General features: G+C 35.7%; 3 protein-coding genes across 3 annotated transcripts; 1 reads left to right on the forward strand and 2 right to left on the reverse strand.

Annotated features, from left to right (window-relative positions):
* Window positions 1-2,539: 2,539 nt before the first annotated feature.
* On the reverse strand, window positions 2,540-3,775 carry LOC111397959 (putative UDP-rhamnose:rhamnosyltransferase 1). The gene has a single exon (XM_023024921.1). It carries the CDS (start codon window positions 3,773-3,775, stop codon window positions 2,540-2,542), a length of 1,236 nt encoding a protein of 411 aa, XP_022880689.1.
* Window positions 3,776-15,679: 11,904 nt separating this feature from the next.
* Window positions 15,680-16,889, forward strand: LOC111397960 (protein FAR-RED IMPAIRED RESPONSE 1-like). The gene is made up of 4 exons (XM_023024922.1): window positions 15,680-15,704; window positions 15,912-15,991; window positions 16,093-16,144; window positions 16,291-16,889. Exons 1-4 carry the CDS (start codon window positions 15,680-15,682, stop codon window positions 16,887-16,889), a joined length of 756 nt encoding a protein of 251 aa, XP_022880690.1.
* Window positions 16,890-19,186: 2,297 nt separating this feature from the next.
* LOC111397150 (dof zinc finger protein DOF3.6-like) lies at window positions 19,187-22,177 on the reverse strand. The gene has a single exon (XM_023023909.1). It carries the CDS (start codon window positions 22,047-22,049, stop codon window positions 21,510-21,512), a length of 540 nt encoding a protein of 179 aa, XP_022879677.1. The 5' UTR covers window positions 22,050-22,177; the 3' UTR covers window positions 19,187-21,509.
* Between the last annotated feature and the right edge of the window lie 1,126 nt (window positions 22,178-23,303).

The following is a 23,303-nucleotide window of genomic DNA, read 5'->3' on the forward strand; positions in this document are numbered from 1 at the left end:
AGAGGTCATCACTTCGTGACCACTCCGTGCAAAGAGTGGTTTTTCACTCTGTGCACGGAGTTAACTTCTTTCTTTCTTCTTTATTTATTATTTTCTTTTTAATTATAGTAATTTTTTATTAATATTTAATTTAAAAAATTAAATATATTTAAATATTTACTTAAAAATATTAAAGTTAATTTTTTTAAATATAAGTAGCTTTTACAATTATAAGTTTTTATTACTTTTAAATAACCTGAAGTGATTTTTTTACCTATAAGTAATTTTTTATATTCTAGATAGTGCAATCTTTTTATTAATATTTAATAAACTAAATATATCTAATTATTTATACTTAAAAAATTTGAACTTAATATTTTTTTACTTTTAAGTAATTTTTACAATTATAAGTTCGTTTTACTTTTAAATAACTTGAAGTGATCTTTTTAGCTATAAGTAATTTTTTACATTTTAGAAATAAAGAATAACTTTTATGCAAATATATTTACACTGACAGATTTATCAAAATGAAATTTGCAAAAATAAAAAGAGAGAGAGAGAGAGATCCGTGTCGGTCTCCGTACACGGAGACACTTTAATATTTTTTTTGGTTAATTTTTTTTTTTTTTTTTGGAAATAGGGAGACAATTCTTTTTACTGCAACACGCAACTTTTCATACCTCCCACCAACTCTCATCTCTCTACTCCGTGCTGAACCACTTTTATTATATAAGTAAAAAAATCACTTTTATATAAAAAATTATTGAAAAATAAACATACTAATAATAAGACAAAAATTATTTCTAAAATGTAAAAATTACTTATATAAGTAAGAAAAAAAAATCGTTTAAAGTTATTTAAAAGTTAAAAAAAAAAAAAAGTTATAATCGTAAATGCTATTTCTAAGTAAAAAAAATATTAACTTAAATTTTTAAGCAGATATTTAAAAATAAAGGAATCATTTTATGGCAAAATAAAGCGACTTTTACGGCAATTTTCCAGTGACTTTTGACCACCAAGATTGCCGGATTTTGATATCGTTGGAAAGCCCACAATATCCTCTTCAATTACCAGAGTAAATATTTCATAGTAGCCTCATTAGACTGTACATCTTTCTTGGCATATCCAGATAATAGGCAAATGTTCCTTACCATTATGAATAGCAATTGTATGGCTAATCCAAAATCTCCTCCAAACTCTAAAGGATTCGGCCGGAATAAACCCGCAAAATCGACATCCCAAAAAGGCGAAAATCTGGGATGTCAACTTTGTGAGTTTATTCCGGCCGAATTCTTTAGAGTTTTGGGGGAGATTTTAGATGCTAATTAAAGAAGACATTGTGGGTTTTCCAACGGTATCAAAATTTGGTTATTTTGGTGGTCGAAAGTTGTCAAAAAATGCCGCAAAAGTCTACCAAAAATATGAAATTTTGGGCACATTTTTGCCTTTTCGGATAGCCAATTTTGTGAATTTATTCCGGCCGAATCATTTAGATTTGGGGGAGATTTTTTGGTATAATTGAAGATGATATTGTAGGCTTTCCAACGGTATCAAAATCCGGTGGTATCGGTGGTCGAAAGTGGTCAAAAAATTGCCGCCAAAGTAGCTCAAAATTTTTTAAACGTCAGTGACAATTTTTGAAAGCGTCCCAATACTTAAGTGACCGTTACTGAAAATTTTAAACTTCAATGATCGTTTTGTAATTTTTCTGTAAGTTTAATGACCGTTTGTGAAATTAACCCAATTTACTATTGTCAAACCCGTTTCAAATCGGTTTAATGTGAAAATTAGTGTGACAAAAATACATAGTAAACTTTAGATTCTCTCTTTTAAGGTAAAGAGGGATTCATGAAGATTGGGATAAAATTATGGACTTCCCGAATTTTAGATACAATAATAATTATGAAAGCTTATTTAATTTGCGAGTTCAAAACCAGGAGCTAGAGAGAAAGGACATTCGTTGTTAATAAAATATCACGTATATATAGTGTGATTCAAAAAATAAAAGGAACACGAGTGAACAAATTGTTGGTCACTAAACGTTAAGCCCGGTTTAATTTTAGACTTCAATCTTCTACTTATCTAGTTTAATCGATGAATTTCTATTTTCCTTTCGTTTAAGAATCACAAGAATAACAAGAAAGAAACCAAGAATTTTGAGTGTTGCTACTGTGGTATTCCTTCTTGTTTCAAAAGTTGAATTCCAAGGATAATGATAATCAAGAACGAAGAATTTTGTTGATGACTCGTAATTGCAAATCTTCATCTCATATACAATCCGTAAGAAACATATGAATCTTATTCGAAATTCTGAATTCTTAAATTAACAAGAAACAATCAAGGATTTTGAGATTCTAATGATCCAATCCATAGGAAATAACTATGTGCTTGTTGCGACGCCTGAAATGATTCTCTAATTACTTTCAAGAAATTGAATGAAATTTTGTATATAACGATTATGTAATTTTTTATCGCCAAATATTTCACTCATTTCTTTAGTTTTCTCTCGAAATATTTTCCCCTCATTTTCATCCGTTACTAATTTTATCGAGTTGGACACTCAGTTCTTCGTATATGTTCCATCTTCGTCGTTCTTTGGGATTTCTATCCCAACATGCCTGTCAGCAATAACCCTAGCATTCAATCCTTGGTCCACCAGAAAGGGCAAGGCAATTAAGGGGAGACCAAAAGCAAGTCCCTCTATGAAAGAACTCCAACCACAGTGAGTCAAGAATGCACCCACCGAGTCATGACTCAGTATCTTCAACTGAGGTGCCCAGCTCTTCCACACCATACCCCGGCCCTGGATCCTTTCCTCGAACCCATCTGGTAAAACCACTGAGTAAGACTCGCCGGACCCAGATGGCTTCCTCAGTGCCCAGAAGAAGGGCACACCAGATAACTCCAATCCAAGAGCCAACTCATTGAGTTGATCTTGACTCGGCGTCACCTCACTCCCTAATGCTACGTAAACAACTGTCCGTTTATTTTGATTATCCAGCCAAGTTTTGATTGAAACCCATGATTGACTTTCATCTTCTCCTACTCGGGGTGGCATTAACCCTAGTGGTACCACTGGCCTGTGGTAAAGCTCTTCGAGTAATTTTAACCATTCAGGTCCAAACTCGTTGCAGTATCTTGGGATAATAACCTCACAGCCCTCAATTACCTTACCAACTCGATAAGAATCTGAAAATCCTGAGTCGTTCTTGTGAGTTGCCCCGACAATCCAGTTTGCTTCATATCGTCGATAAGCCATTTTAGTCTCAAATTTGACCCACTTTGGTGGGATCATGAAATCTTCAACTCCAGTCCTTTCATCTTTGTCGTTAATCAAGATCTCTAACGGTCCAAAGAACGCTAAAATCCAGGCGTTGAAGATCAAGAAAAAGGCTCGAGAAATCCCAAGTCTTGCTGCAACTGGAGGCAGCCAGTGTGGAGCAAAATCGTATATAATCCAGTCTGGACGCGACTCTTCCAAGAATCGAGCCAACTCAGTTTCCATCCCATCAAATGCTTTCTTCAAATGGTCCATATCTTCATTTCGGATATCCATGGTTGCCTCTGCAGATTCGTGGAGTCCTTCAACTTTAGGCAGAGGAATCTTAACTAGGCTTATGTAAGAAACTAAATGAGAAGGGATTTTTGGGAGACGATCTATATTTCTTGGAGTGGAAACAAATGAGATTTTGTGACCCTTTTGAGCTATGAATTTGGAGAGCTCAAAGAATGGAATAATATGCCCAAAAGCTAGCCATGGAAACATCACTACATGTAATTTGGAACTAGAAGCCATTTTTTTGCTTGCAAGCTTCTCCCCAATCACAGGACTTTTAGATTAGTTAATATTCTGATATTAGTGATCTAACAGTCTGGTAATATATAACAATTTCTTCCCAGGCAGTGGTAGCTGAGTAGGTGGGAACTGAGAAGCTAGTTCCACTCAGCTTACAACTTCAATCTAGACGTATGTCTGAAGCTCATTTTCCCCCCCTTATCTCATTCTTTTACGGTATGGATTCAAAAAAAACCTGCCAGCCATTTAAAACCGTGTCAAACACGTAAAAAGTGTTGATACAGCAGTTGAAATTGTTGGACAAAACTGCCCTTAGCTGGGCATTGACATTTACTTAACAGCCCTCCACATTATTAACCCTATGAGGCTTCCGAGGGCAAAAATGGAAAATAAATCATCCAAAGATTTGGCTAAAAAATTCTATTACATGTGTCCACATGCATTGTCAGGAAAGCCGTAAATTGCCTGACACCATTTGTACATAAAGTTGAAACAATGATGGCAAAAAATGAGCAAGAATGCAAGTGAATGAGGGCCAAACAAGCGCTAGGTGTCATTAATGTGACATTAAGTGATAGTTAAAATTAAATAAATTTAATTTTCCCTTTTATTCAACCTACCATTTAATGCCTCCTAAATCTGAAGTGTAACCCCATTGGGACTACATATTCCAAATTATTTGGTCTGAATGGTAAATTGACCTTCGAGAAATCAGTTGAGCCATGGATAGCCTCACAAATATAGCAAGTTGTCATTGAATTTTTGTTAGAAAATTTATCTTGTAATAGAAGAAAAATTTGTTTTTGCCATTCGAATAAGTGCCAATAGTTCTAAGAGTTGTGGTCAAAATTAGAAGATCGAGTCATTGTCCAAAAAAAATAAATAAATAAATAAATAAAAATAAATGTGTTTTCTCTTAGTTGACCATTACCGTCAAAGAATCAATTTTAACACAAATAAAACTACCATCACACAGTTTTCAGTCAGCTCCATCATTGATATTTTATGCATTAGACACCTCAATCCATCAATCGCTACATTACTGTGAGCTTCATTTTGACAAAGAGAGCTCAAAATTGTTACGTATGTTATTTTCATGATTTGAATGGTCAATTACGAAAAATAAGTATTTTATACTTGGAGAAAACTTATCAAACTTCAAATTTTCGCGATTTGACTTTGGCTATACCTTTGAGCAAGTCGTTTCTAGTATTTCAATATTCGGTATCATTCATTACGCTTTGAATTTTTTTGTATATAAAATCATTTAGATCCACATAATTATTGGAATCGAGTTTGAACTGGAACTATCGATTCCATTAGCTAACAACACATATTTCAACACTTTATCAATCATCTACAAATATGCAATCAAACAACATCAAATATCTAGCATAATATTATCTAATTATGCGTGCAGCACCTTAAGAAGGATTTATGGTAAGGAGCGCGTGGATTGTTCGATTATCAATTGGGTTCCTCATTTTGATTTATTTTTAATTGGATCAAAATCTCGAGCTGCAATTTAGGAGCTTCAGTTTCAGTTAAAATATCCACCCCTAAAAAGAATGGTACGGCGGCATAAGACTTTTCAAAATAATATATGCGTTTGTTCGGGAGAATTTTTTTTTAGTTAATATATATATATAAATTACGAATTTCATAAAAATATGATTATAAATGATTTTGGGGAAAATCTATTGAACTACGTCAATATCCATAGGAATCTACTTTCAATGATGGCACCCTTTTTGAATGGTGAATAAAGTTCCTTTGTCACAAAATGGTTGACACGTTCGTTGACATACAATTACATGCATATGGGATTCGTATAAATAAAAAATGCCAAAAAAAAAAAAAGGGAAGTACACCTCCCCCCACTTGTGAGTGTTCTGTCAAGGATCCTTGGCACCATAGCTTGGTTGTTTGAATGGTTCTTTCTAGGAAAATACTATTTGTACATTGGGGTTGACACTTCGATGTATACTCCCCTTACATAAGGGAATGGGCCCCACAACAATAAAAAAATCCAAATTGTGCTATTTGTACAATATTTTGTACAACTTAGTTGACAAGGGGGTCAAGTGGCGCCCCTTTAGACAGCCACCCCTCCAATAAGGGGACGCCACTTGGCCCCCTTGTCAACTAAGTTGTACAAAACATTGTACAAATAGAATTATTCAAAAAATTCCGAAATCTTACATGTGAGAAGAGTGTACATCAGAATGTCAACCCTAGTATACATGTAGCAAACCTCTTCTTTCTATTATACTTTATTCCACATTTGGTATGTTTTGCTTGCAGTTTGTGCATAATTTGGTATTGGGAGGCTGGCTTGGGTATCAGAATTAATAAATTAAACTTTTGTTTGAGCTCCATTTTGGGGAGAAAATGAATTTTGTAATAGTGATTCTTTGAAAATTGTGGAGTTAAAAAATAAAGAAGACTTTTAGATTTATGTGTAGAATTATTTTATTGAAGAATGCGTAGTTGAAAATAAAAATTTTAAAAATAAATTTTAAAAAAAAAATGAAGCTCAAATGGGGGCGAAAATGAAAATATGTCCACAGAGTGTGTGGGCGCCATGGCATTGGAATCCGTTCTTGAAGCTTTGCAGTACTAGTTAGATATATTCAGCGATTGGTTCTCAATTTTTTGGAGTATAGCTAGTCACGACTAGAGTACTGGGGCCACAGAATATGAATTTTTTGGAGGAGAAAAAGTTAAGTAATGAATGTTCTAAAAAAAAAAAAAAAAAGGTTAAACCCTAACTTTAAGGGTCCTCACCACCTCTGTCTTGGAGTATCGTGAAGGAGGTAAATAGTAGGTTATGCCTCCAAGAATACAAGGTGGAAGGCTGCTTGTACACTTGCACTTACCCAAGAGTCAAATCCAAAGTAATGAATGTTCTTCATGTGAGGGAGTCGGTACATCGGAATACAAATAGAAAAATCTATCTTTGAAATCCATGACAAGGAAAAAAAAATACAATGTCTACTCAATTTTTCATATGGCTACATGGGAAAATAGGTTGAGAAACACAATAAACTAACCCATTTCAGACATGCACAATAAAGTTCAATTCATATATGCACTACCGTGTTATAAATTATATATGGACTACTGTGTTACAATATGTTAAATCATAGCAGACATGTACAATGAAGTTCGACTTGGATATGCATACATCACCCCTTTTGTATATGCATGTAAAGTTCGATTCTACCCATGACAACTCGAGTTCAATTTTCTTTATGTGATTTTTTTTTTTTTTTTTTATATTGCTCTTGATGGTAGAAATGAGGTTTAACTCTCAACATTATATAGGGCGCATTCTTCATATAAATTTAATACATCAATTTCACAACATTTTACAGTAGAAGATGACATATTATGTTTGATGAAAATGATGTTACATGTCAGTCTGCTTGTGGATTCTTCTTCTGGTGAAATTCTACACAATTAAGCTACTTGTACAGATGATGTTTCTACTTTTGTAGACGGATGATGATGTTACATACATTTTGGCTCTTGATTTAAATAGAGAATTTCAATCAAAGACCAAAATGCATGCCATATCATCATCTATCAAACATTCTGTTGAATTTTGATACCTAAGAAATCTCAGACAATGATATTACATAGTTTTGATTATAAGCCTCGACCAATTGAGTGAAATAACTTGAGAAAATTAGGCCCACTACTATGAAAAAATTAGATTACTACACTTAAAACAAATTAGAATATCTAACAACAGTAATTAATACACACTAAAATCGTTCCAAAAGCCCCCAAAACCAATTGATTACAGAGAAAAACCTCAAACCGCTCCCCCAAACCCATGATTCACCGAGCAAAGAAAAAGCACCTTCACCAACTCAAAGAAGAAGGCAATTCATCCACCCCTTAAAGGCTCTACCCACGCGACACCACTAATTATAGACTCGAATTGTGGTTGAAGAAAGTGAATTGATGGAGATGAAGAAAAAATCAAGTTTTGTTGAAGGAAATTCAAAGAAAAAGAGGAAAAAAAAAGTTCTTCACAAGTTTATAAAACTAAGATTAGTTAATTTTTTGTTATTTTATACTTGTTTATGGTTTATTTGATTTTTATTTTGAAATGATTATTTTCTTGTGTAATGTATCTTGCATTTTGTGTAAAATCAATTTGTGTTTTTGTATCTTTAGGTTTCTGTGATCTCTCCTAAGTCCCAGTACTAAAATGGTGATTTTCTCCAAAAGTTTCATCTGTAAAACTGCAATGCAATAACAATATTGAGTATTTCTGATTCCTTGGGTCAAAAGAAAGAGTAGCTTAAACTGTTCAAATGGTAGAGATTGCAATGCTTCAGTTCCAGTGAGTTACATTCCCCATAAATCTTCAAAATGCAAAAATTCCAATGCTACTTCTTTGCTAACGAAGCATTTGAAGCGCAAAGAAAAGCTTGATAAATGTTCAAAATTGAATGTGTAGAGAGTTGAGTTTTCCAACCATTCGCACCAGAGCTTTGTTTTGAATCCTAAAACTCTAAATCATGACCTAGGGGCTGTTGGAAACATAGATTATGTTGTTGAACTTGAGGAGGATGAAGAAGATATTGAGGGCAATTTTAGAGATTTGGATTGTGAACTGGTGGAAGAATCTATGCAGGTCATTGAAGAACTCAAAGTTAGTCATGGGAAGGATCTTAGCAAAAAACTTATGGGGATTTAAGCCAGTAAAAATAAAAAAGAAGTAGAAAAGTTGGCAATCGAGTTACTTGCAACAAGAGCATTTACATCAATGGAGATGAAGAAGAAACTCCTAGGAAAGAGATTTTCATTTGATAGTGTTGACAGTTGTTATAGACTTCCAGAGTAGTGTGACCTTGTTTTTCTGCACACTAATGACCAATAATTTTACATGTGAGTTTGTAATGAAGCATGTGAGTAACATGTTTATGTAACTTTTTGAATGTAATCTTGTAAGGTGGATCACACCCTATAAGTTGACTGGTTTAGAGAGTGTGAAGTGGATTGTGCTAATTTAGGAGTAATATGGACTATAGAGTGGTCAATTATCTTATACTAGTGTTGTCACTTTTTACTTGACCATAGTACAATATTTGAATTTTGAATTCAAATGGGTTGACTCTATAATTACAAGACTTCTTCATTCTCTCATTTTTGGACTTAACATAATATTAGAGAGAAAGAATAGAGACGTAACCAAGTGGGAGCATTCTATATCTCCGGTGAAATTCTTGGTGGCTTCCGACGGATCTTTTCTCGGTATATCCATTGACATTCCTGCGGACGACGGTGTATCATCCGGTGTGGCACAAATCTGAGCTCAACATCATAGGAGACTCCATTGGTGGTGTTGAAAAAGCTTTGGATCATTTGATTCAGTTTTACAGTTAGAGAATTTATATTTTCCGCATTGTAGTTGTAATAATCTTTTGTATACTACACTTTAAACTCTACAAATCCACTTTTTGATTGTTATATGTTATAAACATATTTTTAATCATTATCACATGTTTAATGGAGAAAAAGTCTTAGTGAATCCCTCTTTCTGTTGGCCACAAAGTGAAGGGTGGTAGCCACTTTTAGTTTTTGAAAATTTTTGTCTTCTTATATATATCTTTAAATCTGTGTAAACTACTGATGGCATTGAAATGCTGCTTGCTGGAGGCTTTCTTGCATTTATTGTTGGTAATTGCACAAGAACAAAGTGGAAAAATCATGTATCATGATTCGATATCTGTGCTACTTCTTAAAGCTCTACCATGGTAGTGTTATGAATATGGGTACTAAAACTAGGAAGCAATAATGCTTCATAATTATTAAGTAGAACTATCAAATGAGTTGATTAGCTATTAGAATATGAGAATAGACATCCAAAGTAGTGTTTGTCACTTTTTTTTTTTGTTTTTTTTTTTAGTCACATTTTTTGAATTTGTTTCACTTTTAATTTTATCACTTTTTCGAGTTTGTTATTTTTTTATTGTCACTTTTTTAATATGTGTAACTTTTTTAATTTGTGTCATTTTATTGAAGTTTTGCAACTTTCTTTCAGCCAACTTCTTGATTCTATCACACCTTTTTTAGTAACAAACATCATTTTTTTTTTTTTTTTATAAAAATGACATTGTATATCATTTTTTAATAAAAAAGTGACACTTAACTTATAAAAGTGACATTTAGTCACTTTTTAATATAAAAAGTGACACAACTTTCATAAAAAAAGTGGCATTGTGTCACTTTTTAATAGTACACGGTATTTTTTACTTCTAAAAAAGTTTTCATATAATTTTTCAAAAGACTCCTAATTTTAAAGGTATTTTTATAAATTGCCCAAATAACTATCAACACAATCAATTAAAAAGCTCGACCCAAAAGCAAGCGGGCATTAGTAGCAACTTAATTAATTAAGTGGAAATTACATATTCTAATATATTAAAAATTCTCATTTCATAATGCCATGTTTAATATTTCACAAATCAGAATTTTTTTAAATTAATTAATATATTTAAAAATTAATCTAATAAATAATAATTTTAAACCCTAATTGTTCTCAAAAATCCTAATTATTCTCCACTTTCATTTTCCCATACCCCCGATTCTCTCTCTCTCTCAAATGCCCAGTGACTGGCGATGGAGAATCGATGATAGAGAGCTACTTCGTTGCTGCGTCAACGAACTGGTGGCAATCTGAGGAGATCTCACAATCGGACGAACTGCCCATCGCGATCTGTGGTGGTTGGAGTAGTGTGTGTGCGGCGACAGCGTGTATGTGCGTGGGTGTGGTGGTGTGTGTGGCGGTAGCGGCGTGAGGCTGTGGTGGTTTTATGTGAGCCGCCAGTGATGATGCGTGGTGACGTGATGGTGGATTTGGTGCGTGTGTAGGTGCAGTGGTGTTGGAGTGGTGGTAGACGATGGGGGTTGTGGTTGTGGTGATGGTGAGATGTTGGTTGTTGCAGGTCGTAGTGGCGATGGCAGCGAGGTGGTGGTGCTGTTGGTGTTCAGAGAATTGATGATGATGTTGGTTGTGGTCATGGTGGTAGGTGATGATTTTGGGCGGTTACGGTAAATTCATTTTTGTTAGATCTGGTGGCGGGTGGGTTTCAGAGGCAATAGAGGAGGTGGTGCTGGCTGCGGTGGCAGCGATGTTGGCTATGTTGAAAATTGTGACCGTGACTCTCAATTGTGACTCGAAATTGGATATATGACCTGAAAATTGTGAGTATGACTCCCAATTGTAACTCACAATTTGGGAGTCACAATTGGTCGTGGCGGTTTAGTTTATTCGTGACTCACAATTAAATACGTAACCTGAAAATTGTGACTATGAATCGTAAGTGTTGGTGGTGGTCACAAATTATTTGGTTGACTGTAATCATTAAATTGGTTAATCTGAGANTACACGGTATTTTTTACTTCTAAAAAAGTTTTCATATAATTTTTCAAAAGACTCCTAATTTTAAAGGTATTTTTATAAATTGCTCAAATAACTATCAACACAATCAATTAAAAAGCTCGACCCAAACGCAAGCGGGCATTAGTAGCAACTTAATTAATTAAGTGGAAATTACATATTCTAATATATTAAAAATTCTCATTTCATAATGCCATGTTTAATATTTCACAAATCAGAATTTTTTTAAATTAATTAATATATTTAAAAATTAATCTAATAAATAATAATTTTAAACCCTAATTGTTCTCAAAAATCCTAATTATTCTCCACTTTCATTTTCCCATACCCCCGATTCTCTCTCTCTCTCAAATGCCCAGTGACTGGCGATGGAGAATCGATGATAGAGAGCTACTTCGTTGCTGCGTCAACGAACTGGTGGCAATCTGAGGAGATCTCACAATCGGACGAACTGCCCATCGCGATCTGTGGTGGTTGGAGTAGTGTGTGTGCGGCGACAGCGTGTATGTGCGTGGGTGTGGTGGTGTGTGTGGCGGTAGCGGCGTGAGGCTGTGGTGGTTTTATGTGAGCCGCCGGTGACGATGTGTGGTGACGTGATGGTGGATTTGGTGCGTGTGTAGGTGCAGTGGTGTTGGAGTGGTGGTAGACGATGGGGGTTGTGGTTGTGGTGATGGTGAGATGTTGGTTGTTGCAGGTCGTAGTGACGATTGCAGCGAGGTGGTGGTGCTGTTGGTGTTTAGAGAATTGATGATGATGTTGGTTGTGGTCATGGTGGTAGGTGATGATTTTGGGCGGTTACGGTAAATTCATTTTTGTTAGATCTGGTGGCGGGTGGGTTTCAGAGGCAATAGAGGAGGTGGTGCTGGCTGCGGTGGCAGCGATGTTGGCTATGTTGAAAATTGTGACCGTGACTCTCAATTGTGACTCGAAATTGGATATATGACCTGAAAATTGTGAGTATGACTCCCAATTGTAACTCACAATTTGGGAGTCACAATTGGTCATGGCGGTTTAGTTTATTTGTGACTCACAATTAAATACGTAACCTGGAAATTGTGACTATGAATCGTAAGTGTTGGTGGTGGTCACAAATTATTTGGTTGACTGTAATCATTAAATTGGTTAATCTGAGATCAATGAAAAAGATAAATTGTGACCAAAAAATAAGGTGTGACCTTATAAATTGTTAATCTGTGATTGATAATTTGTGACTTGTACTATTGTGATTTGTGACCAATAAATAAATCGTGTTTTATAAATTTTTCGATTTGTGATCAATGAACAAACTGTGACATATAAAATTTTTGCTGTGGAAAAAACCTTAACTTTGCAAGGGAAAAAACCATAGCTGTCTACCATGTTATCTTTTCTCTTTAGGCTTGAGTATAACCCAATTCTTCCATTATTTTCTACTCCTTGTGACTTGCAAACTCATCACCCTAACCTTGTCTAAATGGATGCAAAAGGGAAGCAACCGAAGTAGTGGTGGATTGAGTTCTTTGTTGATTGTGCTTGATTTGGGATAAGATAGTGAAAATTGAGCCTAAAATCCACCAATTGAAGATCCCTTCTACAACGCATTCTATCAAATTAATTTTACATGTAACAAAACTAAATCCTATATGCCACAAAGTCCCCAACTTCGAGGTAAGGCATTCTTGAGAAGAATTGAGAGTTTGTGTAGTTTTAAAACTAGCTAGCATTTAATGACTAAATTTCCGGTGGGAACATTGGGAAATTTGGACTCGGTTACTGGAAAAAGAAAATATATTAAAAAGAAGACTTTAAAATGAATAAAATATTGTTTATAACTTTATTGAATGATGACCGTAGATATGAGTACTTAGCACACATCAATTCATATTTATAATAAAATAAGATTAACAACTGTTCACTATTTTGTGCTAGTGTTTATCCAAAGAGTAAAAAACAACTATCTAATAACAAACTTATAACTCTGCATTTTTGTAGGATTTTGTTACTTGACAGATTCTATCTAATGTACCTGTACTTGAATTTAATTTAATGCATTATCTTTCAGATTGTGTTGTTAGTTCATTCTAAATTTTCTCATCCTTTTGGATTATCATTTGGTTTGAATTTGTTGATTCCAAATCTTCTTGATTACTTGAATTGTCTCAACTTATTTTTGAATTTACGTGTGGATTCACAACATTATCACTCCAATATTTTATTTTTGTTCTTCTCATCACTCATTTGATCCTCATCATTCCTATCGACAAGTCATGTGAAGTTGCTAGCATCCTCCTCCTACAAATTGTGCTGGGGTTGAAGGTACAGTTTGGTTCAAAAAAGATTGAGTTGTTATAGACAATGGTTTGGTAAAGAAGCCAGCATTATTTTTATCTTCAAGATATGTCACCTATCATCGTAGTGTGAATTCGCATTCTCATCGTATCGTACAAAAATCTGGATACAATCTTTGTCATTGTCCTTAATTCCGTGCGTGTCCCGTCTTTTGGCTTTTAATTATCTTATGCCGTCTTTCTTTTTCGTATATGTGTGTCTTTCCTTTAATTTTCAGCCGCAATCTCTCTTTCTTTTTCTCCCAAATTTCAGCCTGTATGACTGTGTAAAAAAAATAAAATTCCTTGCAGCCGCCCAACTTTTATATATACACCCATATTCAGCCACCGTTTTTGTTTCTGTGTGTGTATATATATTCTCAGTTAAGCCTCAATGTTTGACCTCCAAAACAGAACCCTATATATATATATATTATCAACCAAAGCAGCCGCCCAATGTTTTCTTCTTTCCCGGAGTCCTTTATTTGCGTGTATATATATATAACACATTCAGCCCACTTTTTAGTGTTCATAGAAATATATTATCAACCAAAGCAGCCGCCCAATGTTTTCTTCTTTCCCGGAGTCCGTTATTTGCGTGTATATATATATAACACATTCAGCCCAACCAAAGCAGCCGCCCAATGTTTTCTTCTTTCCCGGAGTCCGTTATTTGCGTGTATATATATATATATAACACATTCAGCCCACTTTTTTATGTTCATAGAATTCAAATGCAACCGCAATGTTTGACTCCAAAACAAATTCCAATTCTCTTCTCGTCTCTTCTCTTCTCTTATTTCATGTGCGTGTGATGTATGTATATAATTCAGCCACATATAGCCGTATTCTCTTAATCCACCAAAAGTCCAATAAGCAGCTCCTTTTCCTTATGTCCAACAAAAGTTCAATTGCTCGACTTTCATTCCAAATACAAGTTCAACTTGAGGACAATTTAATGTATATTTTTCTTCAAGCTCTCAATTCTTATAAAATAGTTCATTTTAGTCCTTGAAGTCATCTATGTGCAACCAATGTCCTTCTCAAATTCAGACTTGTGGAGTTTGATCCCAAAATATAGATTTTATTCGATTTTGTCTTTCTTCCTTTCTAATTGTTTCAAATGAGTCCATCATAAAAAAAAAAATGAAAAAAAATTATTCCAAGTTAATTAGAAATTAATAATTTGACGACGTAAAAGTTTATCAATATGGCTCCGATAAGTGCACAAATTACACTTATCAATTAGCTACAAACATGGACCTAAATGTTTACCTAGCTTACGTCTTGACGTAAATTTTTTATTAACCTAAATGGAGAAAATCAAGAGAAGTGTATCTGGAACATCAATAATGCTATGGGTACATAAGCCAATCCATAAAGGTGTCCAAAATGCTGAGGTGGCTTTTTTTCACCGAATTTCTCGCCACAAGTGGGAACAAGACCAAACAATAAAAAGGAAATAAAAAATGTCTGAAACTCAACAAATTCAAATTGAAATTAGCCCTACCATACAGACATTTCCTTTTCCTTTTCCTTTTCATTTTCATTCACTCGTTCTCGGCAAATATGCTTCTTCGTCGAAGGCGACGTTCTCGATGACCCCAAAATCTTCAACGCAATCCAAAATTGCAAATTTCCCTTTCATTTTCATTCCCAGTTACCACATTGAACCCTCCCACTCCCAAAAAAGGCGACTCACGCCACAATCATTTTCATTCACTTGTTCCCGGTGAATACGCTTCTTCGTCGAAGGTAACCCCGCTCCCGATGACTCCAGTGTCTTCAACACAGTCGAAAATTGGGAATTCCTCTTTCATTTTCATTCCTAGTTGCCACATTGAACCCTTCCGCTCCCAGAAGAGGCGACTCATGCCACAGTCGACCCCATTCTCGGAGACGACAACACCTTCAACACAGTCATCACCCATGTAATGGAAGGGCATGCAGAGCAATTTTTCTCGTTCCCCAATGTGGTAGCCGATCGAGTTGAAGACAACATCGGTGGATTTGCATATACCATAGGCTCAAATGGTAAATTACCTTTTCCCTCTCCATTCGAAATCTCATGGTTTACAAATTAGATAACCATGTATGAAATTAACACATAATTTTCCTTCTTCCTCTGCTTCTACAGAGAATGACAGGTCTATTGAAGGAGGGTAAGTTTCGGACAACATGGTTGCTGAGATTACTGACCACGGTATGCTTTGTTCATTCATGAAATTTGCAGTTATACGTTTGTCACATACCTAACAACAATAAATGGCCATTTTACAATATAGGAATTGTTTGACTGTTTTGATAAAAAAACTGGAATGTAGCATAGTTTCATATCACTGTATTGACTTCATTAAAACAGTTGTTTTTGTAATCTTTCACCTCATAATGTGGAACCTCATTGTTGCAGGAGTGGATGATGACGTTCTTGAAGGAGTGGATGTGAAGTCGTCTAATATTGTGGGTGACGACGGTTTGGCCAAAGAAATGGTAGGTGTTGAAAAATGAGATAATAGCGCCCACGATTGGTATGAAATTTGTGTTCGAAATCAAGGTATTCGAATTTTACAAGAGATACGCTTATCAAGTAGAATTTCCTGTTAGAAAATGAAATACAAAGAGGCGAGATGATGGGTCAGTACGGTATGTGAGTTTTACCTGTAGTCGAGAAGGGCGACGAAATCGTAATAAAAGTACGTCATTGAATCCTCCACCAACAATTCAAACTGGGTGTAAAGCCAGATTGACTGCATGTTCTGGTGCATGTGGAATAATTTGAATAACCGAAGCACATTTAGAGCATAACCATAAAACAAGCCCATCTAAGTCCAGGTTGTATAGATGTAATAGGCAACTTAGTGAATGTGTCAAAAGACGACTTGAGGTAAATGACATAGCAGGCATACCATTGCATAAAAGCTTTTATTCAACTGTAGTGGAGGCAGGTGGTTTTGATAATATGACATGTGTTGAGAAAGATTACAGAAACTTCATCAAGAAAGTGCGACGTTTAAGACTAGGGAAAGGGGATGCCCTTGCAATTCAAGCTTACTTCGCGAAAATGCAGTCACGTAGTCCTGGTTTTTTCTTTAGTATGGACTTAGATGATGATTGTCGGTTGAGAAATATGTTTTGGATAGATAGCAGATGTCATGAAACGTATAAGGAATTTGGAGATGTTGTTACTTTTGACACCACATATCTCACGAACAAGTATGATATGCCTTTTGCTCCTTTTGTGGGGGTCAATCACCATGGGCAATCAACTCTTCTTGGCCGTGGTTTGGTTTCAAATGAGGATACTAACACATTTGTTTGGTTGTTTCGGACATGGCTTGAATGCATGAATGGTCAAGCTTCTAATGGAATTATTACAGATCAAGATTGAGCTATGCAAAATGCTATTCAAATTGTTTTTCCTAAGGCGAAGCATAGATGGTGCTTATGGAACATACTAAAGAAGTTGCCGGAGAAGTTTGGCTATCACAAAGCCAAAGTTCCAATAATGCATGCTATACACGTGTTAGTCTACGACACATTAAGTTGTAAAGAATTTGAGGAAGGCTGGTTGAATATGCTTGATCAGTTTGAATTGCAAGATCATGATTGGTTGAGTGGAATCTATGAAGAGAGAACTCGTTGGGTACCATGCTACCTGAACACTACATTTTGGGCAGGTATTTCAACCACACAAAGGAGCGAGAGCATGAATGCATTTTTCGATGGCTATGTACATTCGAAGACTTCTTTAAAGCTTTTTGTAGAGCAATATGAGCGAGCATTGAGAACTAAAGTGGAGAAAGAATTTCAGGCTGATTTCAGATCATTTTCACAAATGATTCCATATGCCACTAAGTACGATATGGAGAGACAATTTCAAGATGTGTACACTATCACCAAATTTAGAGAGTTCCAACAAGAGTTCACGGGAAAGATCTACTGTCACATCTTATTTGCGAAAGATTGTCCCGGGGAAACGAAGTACAAAGTGGTGAGGATATCATTCTTAGTGAAGGAATGAAGAAAAGAATATTTATAGTGAAATTCCTTAGAGACGGTTGTGATATTGAGTGCAATTGTCATTTGTTTGAGTTTGGAGGTATCATTTGCAAACATCAATATCAGTTTTAATTCAGAATGATGTACAATTGCTTCCCAAGAAATTTGTCTTGCAGAGATGGAGGCGAGATGTTAGTCGACCATATGTGCCGTTCCCAACGACATACGATGGTTTGGTTTGTACAGCTAAGCAATTAAGGTACGAGAGGTTGTGTCTTGCTTTTACAAAGATGGTAGACTTGATAGCGCCAAATAAAGAACAGTCCAATCATCTATTGGGGTGGATTGAATCCCAAACAAACCAATTATCTAAATCGAATTTTGGTAACTCGGTTGTGCACAAACCTGAAGCTCAAAATGATGAAAGCATCTACATTTTGGACCCGAAGCTTACAAAAAGAAAAGGTGCCCCCTAAAAGTTGCGCAAAAAGAGTCCGTTGGAGGTGAATTCAGAAAAATCAAAGGGTCGAAAAAAGGTCTTACTATCTCTGCATTACTCTTATCTCAAATGTGTAATCATTCAATTGCCTTTTAACCAACTTATTGTTTACATCATGTACATGTTCCAACAAGTTCAACACTTTCGCTTAAGTGTAGTAGATCTAAAGAAAATGTCGTGAACACAAAAAATGAAGACAAGGCTGAAGATCAGTGCATTTCATCTTCTCAAACACACCAACTTTTTGTAACACAAGAGAGCGTTGATGTTATTGAACGTTTGTAGGGAGAATCTATTTTTGAATGTGTTCTTCTACACTACAGACGTTCAACCTATTTCTTTTGATGTGAAAGGTGGTAAAAACAACATCTGCTGGTCATGCTAAGAAACTTGCAGCCAGTGTACACTTCAGAACATGTCTTGATGGTGCTCTTACCTTTTTTTCCCTTTTGATAACTGTTTGATCCAGCTTTCCTGATGTGTTTAACTACCCAATTCCATGATCTAATGTGATTTCAGGTATTATCTGTGTTGGAGGTGATGGAATCGTGAATGAGGTTTGCAGAACTGTCATTTCCATTCATGCTTGTTCATTCATGTTATATGAATGAGTGGGGCACTTTTGTGCAAATTTGGTTCTAGTTTTTGGGTGAAATTTTGTAATAACGTTATTAAGGTGGCTCCAATTGTCTATTATTTTGTAATATTCAGGTTCTAATATTTTGTAAACTCAGGCAGAATCTAAATGTTATGTGGCTCGAATTGTCTATTACGAGTTTTTCCTTTTATGTCTATTTCGGTTATGAATGGGTTGCGGGAATAGATACTGTGGGCTACGTCAAAATAATTGATATTAAGACAAAGTCAAAATAATATTTGTTAGGGGACATTACAGGAAAGGCATGAAAATGTAATCAGCAGTAATCTTAGTTAAGCATGTAAAGTCTCTGACCGTGCTTTCCTCTCGAAATTATACCCTGGCAGTCACTTGGTTCAAAAAAGACAGAATTGTTCTCAACTGCTCAAGTATTTTCTTACGGTGAACAAAATTTAAAAACAAAAAAAGGAACATTAATCCTATGGAGAAATCTCATTGTTGTTGCATGCCCATTTGCATTAAAGCAAAAGTCCCCATAGCATTATTGGTCAGATAATACGCCCAAAATTTAAGCTTCTCAAGCATGTAGTGAACATAAACATGGAACCATGGAATTAAAATGTGGCTCAACATTAAAATAAACATAAGTGTCGTTAAAATATCCAATTACATAAGTTCGACGGGTAGCTACAACTACATAAGACACATAAACATATACATAAATATAAACATGAACATAAAAATCAGTTCTCCTCCCTACGCTTTTCCTTGGCGATATCTTCCAACTTTCCCTTTCCCTTTCCCTTTCCCTTCCGAATAGTTATGTTGAATTATATCTCCACATCCTCTTCCTCTTTCTTTAATTCGGCAACACTTTTCAACAAGTCATCCATTGGTGCTTTAACTTTGCTTGGAGACGTCCCAACAGGGCTTGATTGCATTCCATCATAATAATTATTGGACTGTCCTTCAAACGACAAGGGTTTCTTCTTCGAGGACTTCCCGTCATTCCGGTCGAAATATCCACAATCTTTTGTACAACACAAGAATATTCGGCCTATGTTGTTCGTCTTCTTTTCAACCTCCATCATTTTTACAATTCCTTGTAAACAGTTATGACATTGTTTTTTTTTTTTTTTTTTTTTGGATAGTCATACAGTTGATGCCCAGGATCTCGACAACTATGGCAGATACCCTTATTCTTTCCAGCCATTCAATATTACAGCTGTGGAAGATTTGTATCGAAATCGAAAAATAGCCAGGGCTCAGCTTGCTTAATTAATATGTTTATATGATACAATACATTCACAATGCATTGATTCTCAAACTACGTCATGTAATACTATTATACGATACAGTACATTCACAGGAAATACACTAATCTAAGTTCATATGAAGTAGCATAATCTAAGTTCACATGAAGTAGTATAATCAAAAGACGACTGTATAGCTGAATGGGGACGACATGGTCGTGATAAGATGTAGCCGAAAACTGAACCACAGAGAACAATTTCTGTACAGTAAATCGCCACTCTAACAAGATCACATATAACCAAATAAATACGACAACAGTCAACAGTGTTTGTGCTTTGGTGACTTCCCATCTAAATGGTAGGGAAAAAGAACATCGTGCAACTAAAACCCAAAAAACCAAAACTAAAAAAAAAACAAAATTGCTGTCAGAGCTCGTGGAAAAAAAAAAAAAAAAAAAGGACAAACAAAATTGCTGTCAGTCTCGTGAAAACGAAAATCCATTTTAGAAGAAGAGGAAGCTGAATCATACCGTCGTTGAAGCTATAGGCGTTAATCTGTGACCAAATTGGGAAAACTGAAACCCAAAAACGGAAAATAAAAAGGTTATCTACCAAACAAAAAGAGAAACCCACTCATTCTATGGGTTGATTACTAATACCGTTCTCAAGAACGAGTTTAATTTTGGACTGTGTTGAAGATTCTGGAGTCGCCGGGAATGGGATCGCCTTCGACGAAGAAGCGTATTTGTCGGGAACAAGTGAATGAAAATGAAAAGGAAATGTTTGTACGGTAGGGCTAATTTCAATTTGAATTTGTTGGGTTTCAGACATTTTTTATTTCCTTTTTATTGTTTGGTCTTGTTCCCACTTGTGCCGAGAAATTGGGTGAAAAAATGCGACCTCAGCATTTTGGACACCTTTATGGATTGGCTTATGTACCCATAGCATTATTGCTAGAACATTATATATTGACCAGCTCCAAGTATTCAAGATCAAAAGAGAAAAAGATTGAGGTTTATAGTCTTTGCATTATATGTCGATAGCATCGAATAACAGAATTATGACTATTACATCTAAAATACTTCAATCGCGGAGCAAGTCAAGTTCTACCTTTCTTGATTTTCCTCTGCTAGCTATGACTGCGCAATGACTTCCTATTTATTCAAGGATTTTTATTTCCATTTCCCTTTCCATTGCTATGTATTATTTCATTATTAGCAATTGCTGGAACATAACAATTATCAAAATACCACTCCTTTGCTAAGCTGGGTTGTTTCTGAATCTGATTATCAAGATTAGTAGATGAGGCACTTCTTTCTTCTGTTGACCAAATTTCCTTGTTTGAAGAATTTCGAAAAGCCTTCGATTTTGGAGAATTTAAGTTTTGATACGAAATGGATTTTGGTTTCCGAATCTGATGTTCAAGATTAGTAGAAATGACATTACTTTCCGCTGCCAATGAACCCCAAATTTTCGTCCCTGAAGAACTTTTGTCAAAAATTCTCTGGGTGAAACCTAGGTTGAAAATTCCCATAGTAATTAATCTCTGTTGCTGTAACTTCAAATGTATGTCTTGATTGATAGAAATCAACGACTCAAAGTAGGTCGCAATATCACAATAAGGATTCAGTAATGAGCCAATTTTTGGAACTCCATGACTTAAATCTGGGGTGCCCGCTCCATGTTTGAACACACAAGGAAGATGAAAATTGGAGCCCGTAAAAGGAGAATTTCTTGAAGGAGTATAAAGATTAAAACAAGGGTCTGTTGAAGATTTTCCATTGCCGTCAGTACACATTTTAGTAGTGCCAGATGCAGTTGATAAAGTCCCAAAGGGTGAAATACTTGTACAGTGAAAATCCGTGGCTGGTAGTTCAGTTTACCTGTATTAGATGATCCAGTAGAGTAATGCTGTGAAACCCTCAAAGAAGACTTCTCTTTCTTGTTTTTCCGCCAGCGTCCACGGACAGAGCCCGCACCCACTGGTAAGTTTCGCATGGTTCCTCCTTTTGTCCAGTACCTTCTGCATGTCTTACAGTAATACCTCGGCTGTGTGAGACTGTAATTATTGTAGTAGCAAAACTTTGTGTTCGAGGAATCACATCTAGGGCACTTGAGGGATGCTTCTTGCGGTGTTGCAGCTGTCTGATGGCTGCCGGAGCTCTGGCTTTTACCTTTGCCGGCTGTCTTTGCCCCCATTCTATCCGCTGGTGATATTCAGAACGTTCTGCCACTGACGCTTGAAAAAGCAGCTTGCAAGGTCTCGCCTCTCCGGTAAATCACCGGAGCACTGATGCATTTATTATAGAGAGAGAAAAGATGTATAGTGTGAGAGAGGGATAAGATAGCCTAACAAGAAGATGATGCAATAGCTCAGGTAGAATCCGGAGAAACACGTGCAGAAGAAAAGAACAAATTAGAGATATACATGCCTAATGCCTACAGTGGGAAAAAACCAGCTGCATTCAGAGATGATATACAGTGAACTTGTTTTGTGTTACTACACCCCTCTGTGCCACATACAAATGATGTTCGAAGAAGAAAGCCACGTAGCATACATTTGCCACCTCATGACGCAAGCCACATACACCTTGCTAGAATTACCCACCCTCAACGCCTAGTATCTTGCTGAGCCAAAGAATATAGACCAACTCATAAGGGTTGAAGCTACTCCTTTTAACAAGATTGACCTTTTAAAATGAATTCCCAAATTTTAACAGAGTGTGCAGGAGTGAGGGTTGTTGGGCCAAGGCATTCCTCCAAAGCCTATTAATGTATCGGTTTAGTAGAATTTTTTTCATCCCATGGCTCATTCTTCAAGTTCGGGGAGGGCGGTGCTCCTGAATAGTAAGAGACTCTCTAAGTGGTCTGCCCATTGGTGAACCTCCAGGCCTGGAGAGACGAGGCTGAGGGTGAACCTGATTCTCTTAAGAGATCACGAAGTGATGCAAAAAGGCATGTGGTGGATAAATTCATGCAGAGAATCGTGCATAAATCACTGCACTATGGAAACTAATCACAACCACCGTGGAAACAGCAGCTAATTCATTCGCCAAGAGTTACCGTATGTCATTTTTGAATTATTGTCTTTGTTATAAATGGTAAGTTTATTAATGAATGACAATTGGACCCCCACAACCCTAAAAATTATTATTATTGTATTTCTGATACTTTCCTAGAAATATAGGACTTTGATTCTTAATAAAAATACATACAAGTCTATTAACTTTTATTTTCTCTTCTCTTTTTCTCTCTTTTCATAACACATTATCAGCACGAAGGATTATTTTTTTTAAGCTTAGTGAAAGTAGCAATTTTTTTAGCATAATCATTTATCACATATACCAAAATTAATTTTGTGACGTGTGAATTTTTCTACATATATGTACATCGAAACGAGGTTGCTACTTCTATGCTTTTTTACTTATATGCAAATATGCAATTATTATTTCA

The sequence above is a fragment of the Olea europaea genome, chromosome 7 (genome assembly GCF_002742605.1).
Source record: "Olea europaea var. sylvestris chromosome 7, O_europaea_v1, whole genome shotgun sequence".
In the NCBI taxonomy this organism is placed as follows: Eukaryota; Viridiplantae; Streptophyta; class Magnoliopsida; order Lamiales; family Oleaceae; genus Olea; species Olea europaea.